General features: G+C 35.4%; 1 protein-coding gene across 1 annotated transcript in view; it reads right to left on the minus strand.

Moving 5' to 3' along the window:
• Positions 1 to 514: 514 nt before the first annotated feature.
• Positions 515 to 16,803, minus strand: part of TNPO1 (transportin 1) — a gene marked incomplete at its 5' end in the record, with an annotated part of 32,845 nt that continues 16,556 nt past the window's right edge. The window contains 12 exon segments of the mRNA XM_010132730.1: positions 515 to 2,125; positions 3,624 to 3,766; positions 5,802 to 5,876; positions 7,240 to 7,339; positions 8,123 to 8,198; positions 11,062 to 11,157; positions 11,369 to 11,467; positions 12,547 to 12,634; positions 12,726 to 12,884; positions 13,090 to 13,197; positions 14,350 to 14,436; positions 15,858 to 16,029. Coding sequence (XP_010131032.1) covers positions 3,659 to 3,766; positions 5,802 to 5,876; positions 7,240 to 7,339; positions 8,123 to 8,198; positions 11,062 to 11,157; positions 11,369 to 11,467; positions 12,547 to 12,634; positions 12,726 to 12,884; positions 13,090 to 13,197; positions 14,350 to 14,436; positions 15,858 to 16,029 — 1,168 coding nt within the window.

A 16,803-nucleotide genomic window follows, 5' to 3' on the forward strand; every position in this document is an offset into this window, starting at 1 on the left:
TCATGCATTAAAAAAAAAAAGCAAAACTCTTGAAACAGCATTTATAAGTTCACTCACACAGCTCAACTTCAGTGCAATGGCTAAATCATTCAACAGTCAAATAATAGAACCATGCAAAGAGCAAGTTCTCAAAAAAAAAAAAACCCAACCAAACAAAACCCCCTACCAAACAACAACAACAACAAAAAAACAAAAAAACCAAAACCAAACCCCAAAACTGTTATCCAGTATCCATTCTGCAATGCAAAGGTGAGAAACTAAATCTACAAAAAGGCTGTTATGGCTTAATTTTGTTTTGCAGATTAATTATGCAGCACTTGAAAAATGGAAAGGTGTGGCTTCACCTCTGACCAGCAGAGTTTAAAATCTCTCCATTTTCCTTTATCATCATGGGATACTCTTTAGGCAATCTAAATTATTAAAGAATTGCCACTTTCAGATGGACACAAGATCAAGTGTACCAGTTAGGATTTCACATTCACAGTACATAAGAAAATACACATGGAAGGAAAAGTAAAGGGTTAACTTAACAAGGATTTATTCACAGGAATACATGTAAGTAGAGAAAAAAAACACAACAGAAAAAGCTAAACAAATGAAATGAAGAGGATCCAAACCAACTTCCACTCCGTAGCTTTAAACTTGCACCCTTGTGCATTTAACTACATCACAAAGGGCCACCAACATGCGCCAATACAGTGTAGATACCCTGCGTTAAATCCATTAACTTAAAACATCTCTTTAAGATCATGCTTTGAACAAAAAGAAAGCATAGAAGGTAATATGTTGAGTGGGAATAAACACAAATATAGCAATCATGTCATCAACTTCTACAACTGTCTTTACGTGCCAACTAACATTTACGCAGCCTTTAACGGGTCTTACCATGTAACTCATTTTTAGAGGTTCTGATAAAATCACTAGTATATAACCATGCAGAAAGCACATCACACTGACAGCACAGAGGCAAATATTTTGCACAGCTATATCAGCTTTCCACATTGTGCAGGTTACACACAATACAATATCAATCTTATTCTTAACAGATCCTAAAAAGGTATTTCAAGGCCTAATTGTTAACTACAGTACTTTATATCTATATTTTTAATAAAAATAAAATCCACAGAATCTTAAAAAGGAATTTTAAATGCAGGGCTATATTGAATTGGTAAACTGCAACACAAAACTGGCGCAACATAGGTAAAAGTATACCAATTTCACTCTATGTGATGTAAGCATGCTATTTTCCCACTAATTTAAATTACTTCTGATCACTATGAGCCAGAACGCATGCCTGTACCTTAAACTGCACGTTAAGAATAATGCCTTACTCTAGAAATTAAATCTAATGAAGTACAATAATGAAAATCATATCCACTACTTAAATTCTTTTTTTAATGTAAAAATTAAGTTGTCAATCTTTCTTTTGAAATGTCCCTCCCCTTACCCCAAAATGAAAGGAGTGACTCATTTGGCAGCTTGCAGGTTGCTTTGTTTTGTCCAAGTTAACCTTTATTAATTTACGATGGGGTTTCTATATTGTACACTGCAAGTGCCTGCTTCTAATACAGACACAAGCTGCATTTTACTAACTTCATTCAAATGAAGTACTAACTTCATTTGTGTAGTTCTTCATTAACATGCAATTACCTAGGAATCCCATCAAGCAGGATGAAATAATGTAGAAAACCCTCACTTAAAAAACATAAAAGAAAAAAGAAAGCCTTTTACTGTTTGTGACCCCCCTTCTTAGGTTTCCTTTATTGTGCGCAAAATAAGTTTTCCTCTTTATGTATCCCTATGGTTCAATTATATGGTTCTTATTTTGGTACAATTCCCCACAATATTCCAGAATGTGCTGTTTTGTGACTAGATTCTTTTTTTTTTTCTTCTTCACATCCAGTGCAGAGATGTAATAGGAGACAGATTTCCACCCACAAAGGCTCCAGATGTTAAAACATTTCCCAACATCGACTTAATACAGTGACGGCAACACCTCCCTCCCGCCCCTCCCAGTAGGGTTGGGATTGTACTGTATTCCCTACTGGTTTACCCTTCCCCCCAGTAAAGGGTAACATTTTCCCTGGGTGCAGAGGCTCCCTCATAGTCTCCCAGACTGAAGGACCTGTAAAAGGAAAAGACAAATGTATAGTTAAATCTTACTTTGATCCTTAACTGACAGATCTGTGCATGCACAAAGAGCCTTTTTTAAGCAGTAGGTGTCAACCTTTAACTTAAAAACTTATGCCTATATTTTCATGTTTAAGTCAGTTAAGAAAACAGCTCATTTATATCAGGTAAATTTTTATTCATGAAAGAACAACGCATGCTTTAAAGCTACCTTGACAGTTCTACTACTGTAGTAGCTCAGATTTAAGATAAAAACAGTCCTATATATTCTAACAACCTTTTCCATTTTAGTGCTAAATTATTATGACATCGAGAAAGAATATTAAAGGTATCTGCTACCAACCCTAACAACTTCACTTCTAGGTGGATGACATAAGATAGCCATAACGCCGCCTCCGTTCAAACTGAGAATAATGGTGAATTTAATCACTCTGGATTCCTCCTCATTAGGAGGAGAAAACATCCTTATGTCAGAACTAAAATGCCCCCATTGCTAAGTATGGAAATGTTTGAAATTATTTTAATTTTAATCCACTGTTCTGATCAAACATGTAATTCAAACAGGATTTCTTATGTCACTGGCCTTGCAAAAATCTTAGGCTGACTTTTACATCATTCAAAATCACTCAAAAAATTAATACAGAATTGCATGATTCACTCCTATCATTTCAGTACAAAAATTCTACAAGTATCAAATTTATATAAGGACCAAATGAATAAACTTAATTCACCCGCTTTTGGGGTTAGTATTGTACTACCTCACACATGGAAAACTTGCTTTATACAGTGTGCACAGCTAGTATACAAAGCAAGGTGGGATAATACCGTAACTATTCTAGAATGCACTAGCATTGTTCTTTGCTGAAGTTGAATCATCCTCTGCATGGAACTGTTAACAATTCTAAATTGGTGCACAAAATGGAACTCAAAACATTAAGCTCTACAGTTACAGCAGAGCTACAGATTAGCATAACATCCTTTATTCATTTCAAAGATCATCTAGTAAGTGTTTAGGAGTGTATTTATAGACTTCTCATGGCTGAAGTATGTTAATAAACTTACTTTCCTATCCTAGAGGAATATTCTTGCTTAGGCCACATCTGCCATCTACTAATTCATAAGACATAAGACATAAGGGAGCCTGTGGCATTAGTATGATGGCTTGAGGGTCATATTTATCACTTTGCTTATTAAACTTGAACTGGCACTTGGTTATGCCTACACTTCCAACCTTATCTTGATACACTACTGTGTGTATCATACACTTTTTCTTTCTCTTTCTCTCTCTGTAAAAGATAAAATAACAGTCAGACAAACTGCTTTTGCCGTCATTTACACATACTATCACTCCTTTTTTTGCTTCTTATAGGATGGAAAGATATCCAGCATATCTGAAAAATTCTAGTCTGTTTAATTAATTATATTACATATAATGCAAACACGGAGGAAGTCTGTTATACAGATCTGTTAGCAAGGAGGATTTATGTGCTTACCTCTAATTATGGGACTGCAGCTACAGTGCATGAGGTTAAACTCCATAGTAAGCTGCAAGGCGCTCTTTTAAGGGAAGAGGAAACTGGTCAGAGAAACGCCTCCAATTCTCATCCCCAACTTGATTTTTAAATCCATGAAGAATCTACAAATGAGAGGGGGGAAGTTGAGACAATCACTAGCAGAGGATCCATTGTTTATTCACAACATATGCAGTAAGTCACAAACTGCTGGATTGTACATCTGTCCATTTGAATTCTCCAACTGAATATTGAAATGCTACTATGAAACAGAGGAAGTCTAATAAGGTCTTTCTTAATGGAAATGTTTTTTCTTTCAAGGCTGATAAATAGGTTATAGCTACCCACACAAATCAGTGTGTACACACGTCTGTGTGTATTTTTAATGAGTAAGGTGACTTGCAGATTACTGCTTTTCTCCCTGAAAGACTTTCCTCAAGCAGGCTCACCTACCTCACCCAAAGAATCAGATTAACTAGCTGCCAAGAAACTACTAAAAATCTGAGAATGTCAGGTATGACAAGAGGAACACTATTTAAATCATCTTCCAGTAAAGTTTCAACAAGTGAGCTTCAGGTACAATCTTCAGACAATCTTCCTTTTATAAATGTGACAAAATTCTTAGGGTATGGGTCAGATTTCAACACTGGCATTTCATCTACCCATGTTCTTGGAAGTGGTATTTTCTCTCTCAGCTCTAGTGCTAAAAACCAAAATAAATAAATAAATAAGTAAACAAACAAACAGTGGACAAACCATTTTTTCCCTCCTATTGTTTCTGAAAGGCGTAATTATGGTTGGAAAAACATCTAACTCGACTACAGCAATCATGTATTCATGAGGAAGTAATCTAAAAAGTGTGCATGCCATCACTTGAAGAAAGCTTTGTCTCCTTTCTTGCATGACAAAAAGCACAGAAAAATACACTTTAAAAAGCAAAGATGTCCTTATGCCAAGTGACCAAGAACCATTGTGGTTAGTTTGAATGCATCAGAACTCACATGTGTAACTTGGAAAGAATGTGACAAAAAGGAGCCTGACTTGCTTCAGTAAGTAGTTAATGCTGAAGGACTGGTGCTGAAACAAAGAGACTGCTTTGGACAACCATCACAGACAACATCCTGGGTGTTCTTTTAAGCTTGGAAGTATTTGCTGTTTCCTTTTGCTGATGCCAGAATACTCATAGCTGTGCATTTCTTGAAGCTGATATTCCTTTGAATGAGACCACTTATCTAAGAGGCTAATTAGGACAGTGAGATACCCATCTTTGCTCTTAAAGATCGGATACAAAAGTTCTAGCTTCTCTTCTGATGCTCACACATGGCATTATTTGAAGAAAAAAGGCCAATGATCCCAGTAAGCACTTAGGAATACATGCTCCATTTCTGCTTTAAGAGGAATATAATGAACTTTTGACACACATTCTTTCTAAAAACAGATTTCACTTTAGAGTTTATGGCGGCAGCCTCACCACTGAACAGTAACAGCATCTGTTCATGAAACTGACATAAGACACTAGTACCAAAAAACACATCACATTCTGAGTGTGGGTTTTTTTGCTTATTTTACATAAGGCAAACTGTCCTTTTGCTTAAATTCTACTGACACTTTGTTTAGAGATGTACGTTATTTTCTTGAAACTTGCTCATCCAAGAGGGATTCTGAGGAGGATTAAGCATTTCTGAAAACTTATTTTTAGCAGTAGAAAGAGAAGCAGATTAGGATACTACTGGAATGTTTTTATTTTGGTATTTTCTAGAGATTTCTCCAAAATAAAGTAGGCATCTTTGTGGAAAAAAAAAGTCTTGGACCATACAAATCTTATTTTCTAGAAAAATGTCTTAAATGTGGTATAAAACCCCCTGCTCTTTCAAATGCAGGTAAAACACAGTAGGCTGGATGTTTTCAAATAAGATCTCAAATGAACATTTCAATACTGTTAAAAAGTATGGAATAACGCAAATGCAAATAATACAGGTTAAAAAAAAAAAACAACTCTCAGGATTTTAATGTTCTTTTGCCTGAAAATTGAAGACCTTGCAAAGAAGCCTCCATGACCACAAATACAGTAAATGCCAACAGTGGAAATAGAAAGCAAGAAAAAAGGAGAGGATCCAAAATGATTGCCATTAGGACATACTGTTATATTAGAAGCCTTACCTTACAGAACATGTCTCGAAGATCATCTTTTGGGCTAATCCACGATGCAACAGCATCACAAAAAAAAATAAAGTCCTATAAGATTAAACAATCACATTAGTTAGAAACTTCAATTTATAGGTCTGAAAACAACACTTGATGTTCATTCTATGAACTATGTGGGGTGTTCATTTCTAATTCACAACTGCTTTTTTAATGTATTTACATTCCAGTTAATTCAGACCACAACAGTAAGTTACTGTACTCCTAAGTGTTCAGAAATAGAAATAGCAGAGTGTAGGAATAGCTTTGTTTAAACATTTCTTTTTTTATTAAATAAAACCACAGTTAAAATACCTCAACTTTCCCCTCCCACACCACATCTGTCTAACAATACTTTCAGTACACATATGAAGTTCAAGAACCAATCACCTTAAAAAAAAGCAACCAACTCAAAACCACAGTCATAACACACTCTCAAGCATTTCTAGTTAGGAAAAAAAGCTGTTGTATTTCCTTAGGGAGAACTAGAAGTTTTTTGTGGGACACACAGGAAGTTTATCATACAGGTTCAAAACTAAAGCCACTGCAAAATCTCTGTACTTCATCATGCACATCTCCTACTACACTACTAAAACACTGGTCTTTAATGATTAAGTTGATAATGCACGTGTTTTTGGGTAGGAACTGAGGATATCAACTACAGAGAAGAAGAGATGGAATAATGGAAAAAGTCTTTAATTATCCCCTCCCTTTAAGCTATGTGAAAGAACAAATGGACAGCAGAAGAGGCAAATGCCAAGTATACAATAAGGCATAAACGAACTGAAAATGCCAAGACAAGGTAGAGGCTCAATTCTCATGTTTTAGGAAAAAGAATTCCAGGCAAAGGAGACAGAAAATCACTTTCATTTTCCTCTTAGAAAATACTACATTGGTACAATTGTACTTCGGAGCTGTGGAGACCAGAGAGCAACTTATATTCTATTCTTCAGATGTACCATTTGTTTTAAAGAGATGCATGTTCCTTGTCACACTGACTAAGTTGAAACAGTCTTCTCTACCCAAGTTTTAAGAATAAAGGAGTCGTTATTGTTCTTGTTCTGTTCCTTGTTTTAAAAGCCTAGGTTACATCTGGAAAACAGGTTTAAGATGTCAACTTTTGCCCTATATTTTCATACAGATTCTGAGCACAGCCTGACAGAAGCACCAAAATGCAGTTATTTTAATCAAAGTTCATTATTTACATATTCTTCATAAGTAAAAGACAAAACCCAAATTTAACAATACTCTTCTCCTTCCCTTTGCTGGGCGATTTTTGGCCTCCTTGACCTCAAAATAAAGCTACTTGTAATGCAAGGAATCACGTCACGCTAAACCTCTTCATACTCCATATACTGCTTTCACTATATATCACATGAGTAAAGGAAAGAAGTTAATATCTATGCATATATCTTACTTGGACTACTCCACTGGGGTTGACTGAGATCATGGTACATATCCCACGAAACGCTGAATCCTTTTCCTCATTGTCTCTTATGTTTCGCAGAGAGGTGCACCTAGCAAGTTGGAGAGCAAAACTTAGCTAACTCTATTACTTTTTCCTCAATCAAGTCAGAAGTAGATGACAGTATTTGATGGAATAAGTCACACTGAGAAGATGGTTTGAAACACTACTTTGGACACTTCGAAAAACTCTTGTTGCACACAGTCTTTACTAGCATATTCCCATCTCCAGAATCTTGTTCTCCTGTTGCACTACAGACAGTTAGAAAGTGTGACCTGTATTCCATTAAATACAAAAGAAACATGTATCTGAAATATATATAGAAACTATCATTATTAGAAGCGGGACGTATAATGCTATCACAGTATGAATTATGTCAGATACCACTTACAAAACAGTTATTTAACTTTTACAGCAGCAAGCAAGCTATTTTATACATAACAAATCTCTAAACATATATTCCTTACAGCAATTCAAGCCTCAGACTGAATTTTAAGGAAAGTAATGCACACTTTGAATTTTACAGTATTTGCATGCATTGTATTATCATTCTGGTGGATTTTAAAATGCTCTTTCATAGTCAAGCTTTAACACAGCAAGCATGTGACAATCTTATCCCATGCATAAATTAGTCGTTAGCCACAACATAAAGAATACATGACGGTGCTACTAAAAACTCACAAACCTGATAGGACAAGATTAGTCACATGGTTGGCAATGATTAAGGATTGAGATTTTGTAACCAACTGAAAATATATCTAAAAGTGAGATAGAAGAAAGAAAGAAAGAGAGTGAAGAAAAATGAATTAAAAAAAAAAGATTGAATAATACACACCAGGGTCTTATAAACTGCTGTAGCATGGGGGCCACCTCTTGAGGACAAACGTAACCAAGACGACCAATTGTTATTGCTAAGGTAACGCAATCACGGTTATACACCACCAAACGCCAACCAAGACATGAGCAAATGAGGGGGGAGGAGAAAAAATAAAGAAAAAACAACAAATAACTCAGAAACAGAAACCAACAGAATCTGTGTATGATAATAAACATAAGATTTCACCAGTGCTGTTTATTACCACCCCCTAGGTAAAGAGGTAGCAACATATATGGTATATTCTCCAGGGTAAAAGAAAAATTGAAGAAGTAAATGAGAGAACACCAAAAACACAATTCAAAATCCAAAGGCTTTCTGACATAAGCAATCATTCTGCCCTCTTCAGAGTAATCGCTTATAGTAAATGTATTTACCATAAGTTTTGAAGTTTTTTATTCAAATGTAGTATTATGGATACCCTTGATAAAAAGGAATTAACCATTTTCAGTTTTAGTATCAAGTATTGTAAACATTATTTTCAATATTTATAATCCAAGATTTTAATAGATCTATCAGTAAAAATACATTTATAAATACTTTTACATGGAAAATACTGTCATCTATTTAAAAATCCTAAAGAGATGAAACACTGCTCAAAAAGCACCAAATACTTGTTGTCATTATAACCTCATAGAGGATTTAATTTGAAGTGGTTGTTAGTGCACAGCAACTGACTGCAGAAAATTAATTCTTTAATCTCAGTATTTCTCCTGTTCACAGAAGGCTTCCTCATAGAAGTTGTATAAAAATCTGACTTTGATACCAAGGCATAAGGCCATGATAAGCAAAATTGCTTCATCACATAATTAGCTAGTTTGGTCCTGTGTTCTGAGGAACAGACTGAAGAAAATATCACCATGGCAAATGTGTTTTAATGGTGTTTGCTCAACTCACGAAAGATTAATCTTTAGAAAAAGGAGAGGGTGGGGAATAATGTATCAGGATTACTCGAAGCAAAATACATGAATAATACTAAAATCCAGCAGATTTATATGAAGCAGAGAAAGGAAACCTATGTTCAAGGGACATACTATGCAACACTCTAATTAACAAGCATTTGTGAACAGTTTCATGAAACATGCAATAAAGCAGATGATGCTTTCTCCAGTAAAAGTTTGGTGTAGGATATACTAGCCGTTTGAAATGTACTCATTCCATGAAAGCTGCAGCTCACTGGTAACGTACTGTTTTGCCCTGATGTTAGTCAATTTTGATATACAGTATTTTAAATTTTCAGCAGATCTAGCTTATAAAAATGCTACTTTCAAATGAAAGTTTAATGAAAATTTAAGTTTTATCTGTAAATTTTCACAGGTACGGTCTGTACAAGAAATAGTAATCTCTGTCAAAACTCCATTTTTTGGCATGTACTGGTTTTTTTTCTATGCAATCACTTTTACTTTAAGGTGGTGTCATGTTTCCAGAGAAGTGTTTTCATAGCTCATTACATAGCCAGCTAAAGCAGAACACAGTAATATTCTTGCACATACTAGTGGCATGCAGCACAATATCCAACAACAAACTTATAATAAATACACCACACTCAACATTTATTTGCAGTTATGCATCCACATTTAAAGTAACTATTAAGAAAATAAAATAAAAAAAAAAAAACAACCTTCAGTGTTTGGATGCTTCCAAAAATTCTCTAACAAAGATGGAAGCAAACATTTAAGTACTGGATGCCTCTGAGTTACAGGTATTACACATCCATTAGTGCAGAGGAAAGCGGTCAGGGCAGGAGCGGGGTGAAAGAAAATTCATATTGCTCTACTGTTCCATGGTATATTTTACAACAAGTAGGTATTTTCTCCAAAATTATCTTTTAAATAATATGCCAGACAACTAGGTAATTTTTCTTTCAAGTTCACCTTCCATACTAAATGGGGTTAGGGGGGCAGAGAAAGTACAGCTTTTAAGTTTAGAGAATACCAGAGGAAAAATATGCATTGAAAATATCTCTTCAGTATCTCTTGCTTAGCTCAAAAAAATGTAACTGTACCACTAATCAGCACAATTTTCAATTATGTCAGGTATAACCATTAAACCATCATTTTCTTCCAAGACGATTTTTAAACAGAAAAATAAGAGTCTCAACTAGTGAAATAGTAAAAAAACCTGACAAATCATTACTAAAGTTACTGAAGTATGGAAGGTGCTCTTCATACCAGAACGTCCTCTCTATAAATGCAGAAGAAACAAGCCTCAGAAACTCGATTCAGTAAGGCATTTGGGGAGCGCTCCCCATTTGCAAAGCAAAGCTATGGGCCAGAACATAAAATATGCATGCCATTATCAGAATTCTTCTCACAAATTTGGTATTAAGTGACCAGGTAATACAAGCTATACATAATTTCAATTATGTTGCAGTGAAACTGCAGTCACAGATCTAGATTTTTGGGCATGATATTACAAGTTTATCTTAAAAAAAAAAAAAAAGAGTCCACTTTTTGGAAATTCAAGAGTTCATTATTTGTTTTATATGTGCCAATTACATTTGTTCCAAACACTAGACATATATATACAGTACACGTGTAAGGACATGCATTAAAATCAGCGTGAACTAAATCTTAAAGTGTTACTGCATACATTTGTCATATTCAATACATAAACAGAACTGGAGGAATACTTAAACAGATTGTATTTAATATAATAATTATTATAAAAGTAAGCAGTGACTTTTAAGAATCTAGATACATGATCAGTAGTTTGCTACAAGACTGAGACTTGTAAGAGCTTCTGCAAAACAGAGTTGCTTTTGCTTATAAAAGCCAAATACATAGCAATAAAATCAGTTCTGGTGTGGTTCCTCTATGCAATTTTAAAAATCTATCTATCTATATATATTAAAAAAATCTCTAATTCCCTTCACTATGTATGGTTCAGTTTTTGGGTACCTGTGTTCTCTAACAACGTCTTTGGTGTGTTAGGTCTGTTAATTATTTCTACAAGCTGGTGCAACACCATTGGAATATAAGGCTGCATCTCTATACCTGAAACATCAAAAAAAAAAGATTCAGAAGAAAATGACCATTAATATACATAATTTAAACATATTGGGTACCTTGAACTGACTAACAGGGACAAGAATCTCAAATTTAATTTCAACTTTAACATGAAATTATCACTAAAACCCCCACCCAAAACCATCCAAAAAAATCATGCTAAATGTGCAGAGATTCAAAGAAAAAAAATAAATCTTACCCATCTGGATGGAGATTTCTCCAATTGCCCAGGTGGCATTGTTACACACAGAAATGAATTCAGGGTTTAGGTTTGTTCCCAAAATCGGCATGAAATCAGCTAGAAAGAACAACATTTTAAAATCTCATCACACAATAAAACCATCTTGTTCCACTACTGTAAGATCATGGGGGATAGAAAAGAAAAAGAAGTTTTTGAAAAAAAATCTTGTAAGCCTATTTAAATGCTTGGAAAGTGTTATACATGAATTAACAAGAGCTATATTTCTGCTATATACAAGATTAACCTGGATTTTAGAACCTAAGCAGATCACTGCAGATCTTTTCAAATTATGATTTTAAAATGTTTCTAATAGGCTTTATCTTTATACAATTCTAGAAAACTTTTCTCCCCTTCCCGTGCTGGGGCAGGGAGACAGAGGGGAAGAGGAGAGGAGTAAAAAACACAGCTACAAGTACTTCATGTTTTGTAATATAGTTGAACAACTCTCAAATCACCTGGATAATTCTGTATTCATCTATGCTTGAAAAACAATGAAGCCTAGGAGGCAATCACATCCTTGACTAAATTTTAAGTAAAAATGTAAAAATTGGTCACAAAGATGGATTATAACATCTGCCAAATAAATTTTAAATTCCAAGCCTATCCAAGCATTCATTTTTTTAAAAGTATCTCAAGAGTAGCTGCAGGAAGAAACAGCAAATATCATGGAAGTATGTAACTGATTATACTTCCCTACTGAAATTAAAAACAAAGTAAAAATATCAAACCTACCCTTTAGTCAAGTTCTCTAATATTTTTTAATAAATATGTATAATATCATGTAGCAATAGATTCTAGTAGGAAAAAACCCTATAAATTCAAGACTTTATCAAAGCAAGCAACTATTCTAATTGAAGTTTAAGTATACCTGTTTTGATATATTCCAGCACAACAGGTAGCTTTTTACATTACAAAAATCAAGGATAAAAAAAGGGACTTCTGCAACGTCTACAAAAGTATGAACTCTGAACACACAATTCAAAGGAGAAAAGACCACAGACCCTTGGTGATAAAGCAAAATGAAAACTTAAAATGCGAAGAGGCAACCCACAGTACAGAGAGCTTTTCAATAGCTAAAGCAGCCTCTTATCAGTTTGTATAACAAGTTAACTGTTTAATATGCAAAAGAAACATACCGATGCAAGGCTTAACATGCTGAAAACACGCCTTTGTCAGATCACCTAACAATGCAAAAGAACTCTGTCGTACCTCAGGCATTTTATCCTAAAGAGAGGGAAAAAAAAAAATTCTAGAAGTGTTTCTGATGCTCTTAAGAAAAAAAAAATCCTTAGATCAAACGGGTTACTCATCTTACCTGCATGCATTGGTACATTAGTGTCAGGATATTGCTCCGAGCCACTAGCTGTTCAATGTTGCCTCCAAGTCCTTCAGCTAAACCACTGAGTAAATCAAGAGCCACAATCATGAAATCTTTATCTGGAGCCTCATATTGGTCTGGCTGAGCATTATGCAACTGCAACAAGTAAGTATGCATTTTCAAAATGAGCATCAGCTATTCTCAGGAGCATGCATAAAAAAGTTTCAAAACTGCAGCTTCATTTAGGTATTCAAGGGTTATACTACAAATATCCCTGCAAACCTATAATTTCACAAAGTTATTACATTGGTTTAAGAAGATACATATTCTAGAAAACATTAGAATATCAATAGAAAAATACCATGGCTTGTGCAAGTGTCTTCTGCACCAGATTTACACAACGCTGGTACACGGGTTCACAGTATGGAAGAAAGCCAGATTGCAAGGCAGTAGCAACTGACGACAGGCACTGGAAATAAAACAATCAAGCAAGAGATAAAACAGTCACCACCTTTCCTCACATCCCTGCAGTGCCTTTTATTTAGCAGAGGTAAATTAAAAGATATTAGCATTTTAAACATACCAACATGTAACTTAATGTTATTAAGTACACAACCTAGAAAGGCAGTATGAACTGGCTGAGCCAAGGCAACTATCAGCAAGTTGTTACCCTCTCCTACATATGCCAGTTGAGAAAATTTCTGAGCAGCAGCATGTTCTCAGAGGGAGCCAAGAAAGTGCATACAAATAAAAGTGCATTCTGGGAAGAACTTACAGCAGCCTTCCAGTACTTAAAGGGGATCTAGAGGAAAGATGTGGAGGGCCTCTTTATCAGGGAGCATAGTGATAGGACAAGGGGTAACAGTTTCAAACTGAAAGATGATAGACTTAGATTAGATATAAGGAAGGAATTCTTTGCTGTGAGGATGGTGAGACAGTGGAACAGGTTGCCTAGAGAATCTGTAGCTGCCCCCGCCCTGGAAGTGTTCAAGGCCAATTTGGATGGGACTTTGAGCAACCTGGCCTCGTGAAAGTTGCCCCTGCTCATGGCAGGGAGGGGGTTGATAATCTCTGAGGTGTCTTCCAATCCAAACCATTCTATGACGCTATGAAAAACAGTTATGTAGTTCAGCCAGCACTTACACTAAGTTTCAGTATCTTGACCATGTACAAGCCCTAACATTACCTAAGAGTTGTGAAACTGATTTTTCTATAGGGCGCTTTGTATTTTCCAAGTGTGAAGCAGGAAAGAATAGACTACGTGAACCGGTTCATACCTTCAGTTTGTCCAACAACAGTTTTAATGGAGTGATGAAGAGAGAGCAAGGAGAGAGAAGACAAGAATGAAAGAGGATGGAACATTTCTTTTAATTTCCTAAAATAATCCCATCAAACGAAACACTCCAGAATGGCAGAAAAGAAAACCTGAAAGACTTCTGCTAAATCTAACGCCATTTCTTCAGTCACAAAATTTTCTTACTAGTCCAAATATTTTTTCCATTATGGGAAATACCTAATCCTACCAACTTTTATAGTAATACTTCCTAGTAGGTGCATCTTTATTAGAAAGTGCAATTGCTGAAATACATTGATAAAAAGTATTTAAAATTTTAACATTTACCTCTAATAAAGGGAAGAGATCTTTATCTTCATCCTTCAACATGTTCCACTTCTGGATTAATGGAGGCATTAGCATCTGAATATATTCCTGTTAAAGGACGAAAATGCGTCAGCTGTTCAAACACTTCACTGCATACTATTTTATTTCAAAGCTAAAAACCTGATGTATTAAGAGTTGATATATACTCTACTTTTTCAGATAAAAATCCCTGATATATTGTAATTCAATTGTTGCAATATGTAGTAGTAGTTTACTATTAGAAATTGTGTCTTTTGCTGAAGCACATAAAGTACATTTTCAGAGTGAATCTTTTCCTGCAGGTTTGGTTTCAGTCTAGCTGCCTGGGTTGTTACAAATCTATATGATTACTTCAGGGCTCTGGAAAATGTTTTTACTAGCAATGCAATCTGGCTATGCATTTGCCACCTGCTCTTCTCAACCATTTACCATTGCCCTGATGCTACAACCCCATCACCCCAAGCTTATGAAAGTTCTTCCTCAAGCAACTAAAAATCCATTAAGGAAGTACTTTTCCATCCCTCCAGAAGATGCGCTTACCCCTTCTGTATAAAGCTGTTGCATCTTCTCTGCCTCTGCACAGCCACAGACAAAAGGACATTGAGCAAGGCATCTCTGTAGCACTGTTGCTCCCAGAAAGTAGTTAAAGAGCCAATAGGTGCTGCCAGCTAATGCTATGTCCAAAGACATGAAACTCTATGTGACTGAAAAAAGTCCCTCCATCACCAGAACTCTCATTTCACTTCCTCTTGCCCGATGTCGTGGTGGCCAGGGCCAGAGAGAGACTAAACAAGAGGTCCTTCGATGGCATGGAGTCTCAGATGGCAAGTAAAATGCCACGGAAACAACTCAAATTGTTTTATTCTAGTGTGTCTATGTCATACGAAACACTATAGAGAAATAAAACACATTTCATTAACCATCATAAGAAGATGCACACACGTGACGTGTATGCATATTCTATTAATATATGCGCACAACCCCCCCCACTATATTTGCCTGTGTTTTACCTGTGCTTTGTCCAAAGTATTCTGTGTTTTTCTATACAAAATGAATGCCTGTCTCACTCTGGTAAAGCAATTTCTAGTGATAATGTGCTCCAATATATTGCAAAGAGACATACAGAGCAGCTTAGCTATACTTAAGGTGGTCATAAAAAAAATTGTAGTTATTAGAAATCAAACCACATATTCCACCAATTTCTCTAAAGACCCATTTACTATCTATATTGATATATGTAACTCCTCTGAGCTGAAAACTTCTGAACATGAAAAAAAGTTAATATAACAAGCACAATTCACAAGCCACCGGACAAACAACTGTTTATTCAAAATGGCAAATATATTTAACCTATAACTAATTAACACTACTGAAACCTACTTAGAAATATCAGCATTTCTCGTTATTAACATGTAGAGCACACTACAAAAAACACTGAGACAGTTTTTCAATTACTATGAGTGCTTCTACAGAACATAAGGTATACTCACTGGTTTATTTAGATGATGTCCTACAGAATCTGCTAGAGTTCCTATGGCATCATAAAGAATGAGCAGATTTTTATGCTGGTATTTACTAAATGCAAAGACCAACGTGTCAAGTATATATGCAAGATAAGGAACAAGCTCTGTACAAGCCTCCTCTTCTAGAGTAGCAAAGGCACTGAGGGACAAAAAAAAACCAAACCAGGTCAGTTAGTATATTGGAAAAAACAAATCGACCCCCAAATGCCCCACATTACCTATTTCTGTTTAAACATAAAATGATATTTAATCCTCAAATTACATTTTCAAATTGGTATTACTTAAATAACCTTGATCTGCTTTGACTGAACACATAAGGATTCAGCTCTTACGTTGTGATGAGTGGAATTTTAGCATGTAAAATATATACACATGAAGCCCCCAGTAAAAAAAGCATTACTGTACACAAGTTACAATACACTAACCGAAATAGTAGAACTATAACAAAAGCTGTTTCTTAAGGTAAAAATGGCCCACTATCTTTGATGTATGCTATAGCCGCACCTAGAAAACCTAGCACTCTTGTGCCAGTACAACGCCAACATCAGCTTGTACTCTCAGCAGTTCAATTACGTAGAAAAACAGATACAGAAAGACATGGAACACTGAAAGCAAAGACAGGGCATTTCTAGCCAGCCTTGGTCAAAACGCACATCACAGCATCATGGAAACTTTTCAAGTTGTCTGTCAAATGTTTGAACAACAGATTAAAAAAACCCACCCAAAACGAACAAAAGAAATCCCCCAAACAACAAACAAGCTGCTTCAGAGTTACATTAAGGAAAGGAAAAAATGATGAGCTATTGAAGATTTATTGGCCTAGCTTCTGTCAACGAGATTATTATTAGCCTGTCCCTATGCTAAAAATGCATGCATCACCACATGAGAACAATCCCCTACTTGCACCCTACCA

This window comes from Buceros rhinoceros, unplaced genomic scaffold (genome assembly GCF_000710305.1).
Source record: "Buceros rhinoceros silvestris isolate BGI_N320 unplaced genomic scaffold, ASM71030v1 scaffold1883, whole genome shotgun sequence".
Lineage (NCBI taxonomy): Eukaryota > Metazoa > Chordata > Aves > Bucerotiformes > Bucerotidae > Buceros > Buceros rhinoceros.